This window comes from Chanodichthys erythropterus, chromosome 13 (assembly GCF_024489055.1).
Source record: "Chanodichthys erythropterus isolate Z2021 chromosome 13, ASM2448905v1, whole genome shotgun sequence".
Taxonomy (NCBI): domain Eukaryota; kingdom Metazoa; phylum Chordata; class Actinopteri; order Cypriniformes; family Xenocyprididae; genus Chanodichthys; species Chanodichthys erythropterus.
The window spans coordinates 41831043-41834182 of NC_090233.1; the positions used below are offsets into that span (position 1 = coordinate 41831043).

Consider the following 3140-nt stretch of genomic DNA (forward strand, 5'->3'; position numbering starts at 1 on the left):
CACAAATAGTAAGATTTTTTACTCAATTCTGTAATGGGTAGGTAACCAATGTAGGGATCTCAGGAGGGGCGTAATGTGATCAAATTTTTTACGTCCCTTCAGAAAACTACTTGTAGTCGAGAAATTTGGGTCTTTGAGATGCCGTAATAGAAGGAGTTCCAATAGTCCAGCCGAGATGTAATGAAGGCATGGATTGCAACCCCTAAAGAGCCCTCTGAAAGGAAAGATTTGATTTTAGAGAGAGAACAAAGATAGAAAAAACTCAAACCTACAACAGCACTCTAAAAAATTGGGTAAAATATGGACAAACCCAGCAGGTTGGGTTAAAAGGCACCTACACTCTAAAAAATGTTTGGTTAAAAACAACCCAAGTTGGGTTGAAAATGGACAAACCCAGCAATTGGGTTGTTTTAACCCAGTGGTTGGGTTAAATGTTTGCCCAACCTGCTGGGTTGTTTTATTTAATCCAACTACTGATTAAAAATGACTATATGTCTGGCTTAAAATGAATCCAAAATAGGTGAGAAATTAAAAATCAGACTCATAATTACTAGAGGCAACAATAATAATCAAAAGGTGTACATTTAAGCAATTTAATTAATGTTTATTGTTTATTATTCATTATCTTATTAATAAATGCTCATTTATAAAACATATTAATAAATGTTAATTTCCAGCATATTTTGGGTTCATTTTAATTAAGCAATACAGTAATTTTTATACAACAAGTTGAGTTGAGTTAAATAAAACTACACAGCACGTTGGGCAAACATTTAACCCAACCACTGGGTTAAAACAACCCAATTGCTGGGTTTGTCCATTTTCAACCCAACTTGGGTTGTTTTAACCCAGCATTTTTTAGAGTGTATTATGCCCTCTTTCACATGATGTAATAAGTCTCTGGTCTGGTCAAGTTTCAGCTTAAAATACCCCCCAAATTTGCCCCTATTTGAGGGTGAGCAAAAACACGCCTTTTACTATATTACTATATTGCTGCCTAAAAAAATAAATCCAAAATTGGTTGAAAAAAATGGCTGGGTGAAAACAACCCAATCCCTGGTTTTGTCCATATTTAACCCAGCAGTTTATGATTTGTTGTCAAATTTCAAGCAGATGTCAATTATCACACCTAGATTTGAAAAGGATTTAAAGACTCAAGATCAATTTGATTTTGTGTTCTGGAGTCAGAAGGGCTGAAGGCAATAACTTCTGTTTTATCTGTGTTTAAAAAAAATATTTGGAAAGCCATGATTTGATAATGTCCATTATTAAGATGTCATTGAGGACTCTGATGAGGGCAGTTTCAGTAATATGCACTTTTTTAATAGCAAAGCTGTTTACCTTCATCGTACTCAAGGATTATGTGAACATGCAAATACGTGAATCTAGTTTTGGCACATTAAATATCTTGTTTATGAAAAAATTATTAACATGACGAGGCTGAGGAATCTAAATCATGATTGTGTGGTTTTAGTGGTTCATATATTTTTCAAACATCACATGTGCATACTTGTCAACACTGGATAAAATGAAATTAGGCTGAAAGCTGCAGTGCATCCATTTATTGTTATGGATGTTTGTTGGATTAACCATTACAATAACAAGGAGATGGGGACATAATATCAGGTTCTAATATTTCCCAGCATGAGAGAAACCAGCCAGGATGTTGTCCTCTATTGCTATGCCATTATGAGTCTAATGAGTCATAGTCTCATAACATTAATATCAGAGGAGAGGCATGGGCTCTATTGTTGTCTGGAAAGAGAGAATGTTCCAAAACCTTTTTACCATTCCCCTAAAAAATCATTGTTTTATTACTCTGGTAAAAACAAAATAAAATAAAATAAACAATGTATAATATAGCTGTATTTTTTTATAGCCTTGTTTGTTCAGTTGGTAGTTGCATTGTTCATCTTTGCTTTCCATTGTTTCCATTTAGAACTAAATACTGAGTTCTAAATGTAGACTTGAAATTATAGGTTCCAAATGTAATGTTTAATATATTTCTTAAAAACAGGCTAATTATGTAAAATGATTGTTTAATACCTGTTTATTTTCTTTATTTCACATTTTATGCTCTAGAATGATCACAAACATACTGAAATGTCACAAGCTTTATTCAGCAAAATATGACACTGTAATCATGTTTTTGCATTACTATTTTAAAATGCACACAGCAGTGATTAATGATCATGGTAATCAGCTAAAGATTTACATTAGGAAACATTAAACTGTATTAGGAATTTTAAAATATAGCATAAAAATAATATGGAAAAAGTAATATAAAAATTCAGTTCAATTCTTGCCATAAGGATGTTGGTTACTGATTGCATGGTGTTAATATCATGTGTTCTTCACTTCACTTCCATTTATATTTCAAGGTTCCTTCTGCAGGCTCCTGAAAATAATCAGAAACAATCGATAGTAAGTCTTCTCTTGTTGTGTAAAATGAGGAGTATTTACTGTATTTCTCACTCTGCAAGTTTGAGGTGTTTTTGTCTTTTATAGGTTTGTAGAAACAAAATATGATATTGAAAAAGTATTAAATGGTTATAACCTCTTTTTAAGAGCCCTCATGATGTATTTTTGTGTGAATTTAGATTCTGGATTCAAGCATTTCTGCTCTGTACCATTTTTCAGAATAACACTGCAAAAACACAAGACAATTTGCTGCATAATTACGTCAGTCAACATTAAACCGAAATGTATAACAATGAATCGGATTTGTAATTATTAAAATGTTCTTACACAATCTCCTGGTTTTCACAAGAGGGGCTTGGTGGTATGATTTCAACCTTCTCAATCAGTTTAGGAGGAACCATGTTTACACCTTTGTCAGCACAGAAACACCTGCCCCTTGGAGCTCTAGCCTGGCCTGAAAGAGAAAAATCAATGCAGTTTACCATTAGCTACCATGCCATGCAAAGATAGTTTCACAATATAAATGCACAATATTAAAAACGTGGATATATTTCTTCAATCAAAGTTCAAAGATAAAACTCACTTGTCACCTCTACAGCAAGCAGGCAGCCTAGAACAACCACAGCTGTAAAAGTTTTCATTGTATCGATCTTCTGTCTTCACCTCCAAAATGGCTTATTGATGAAGTTATGGATGATAGAGTTCAGCTGTTGTGTTTT

At 33.2% G+C, this 3140-nt stretch overlaps 1 protein-coding gene across 1 annotated transcript; it reads right to left on the bottom strand.

Moving 5' to 3' along the window:
• Nucleotides 1-2092: 2092 nt before the first annotated feature.
• LOC137034603 (C-X-C motif chemokine 11-6-like) lies at nt 2093-3140 on the bottom strand. Its single transcript, XM_067407674.1, has 4 exons — nt 3005-3140; nt 2749-2875; nt 2558-2647; nt 2093-2398 (listed from the first exon to the last, which is right to left on the bottom strand). The coding sequence occupies exons 1-4, from the start codon at nt 3060-3062 to the stop codon at nt 2377-2379; spliced, it is 297 nt and encodes a 98-aa protein (XP_067263775.1). The 5' UTR covers nt 3063-3140; the 3' UTR covers nt 2093-2376.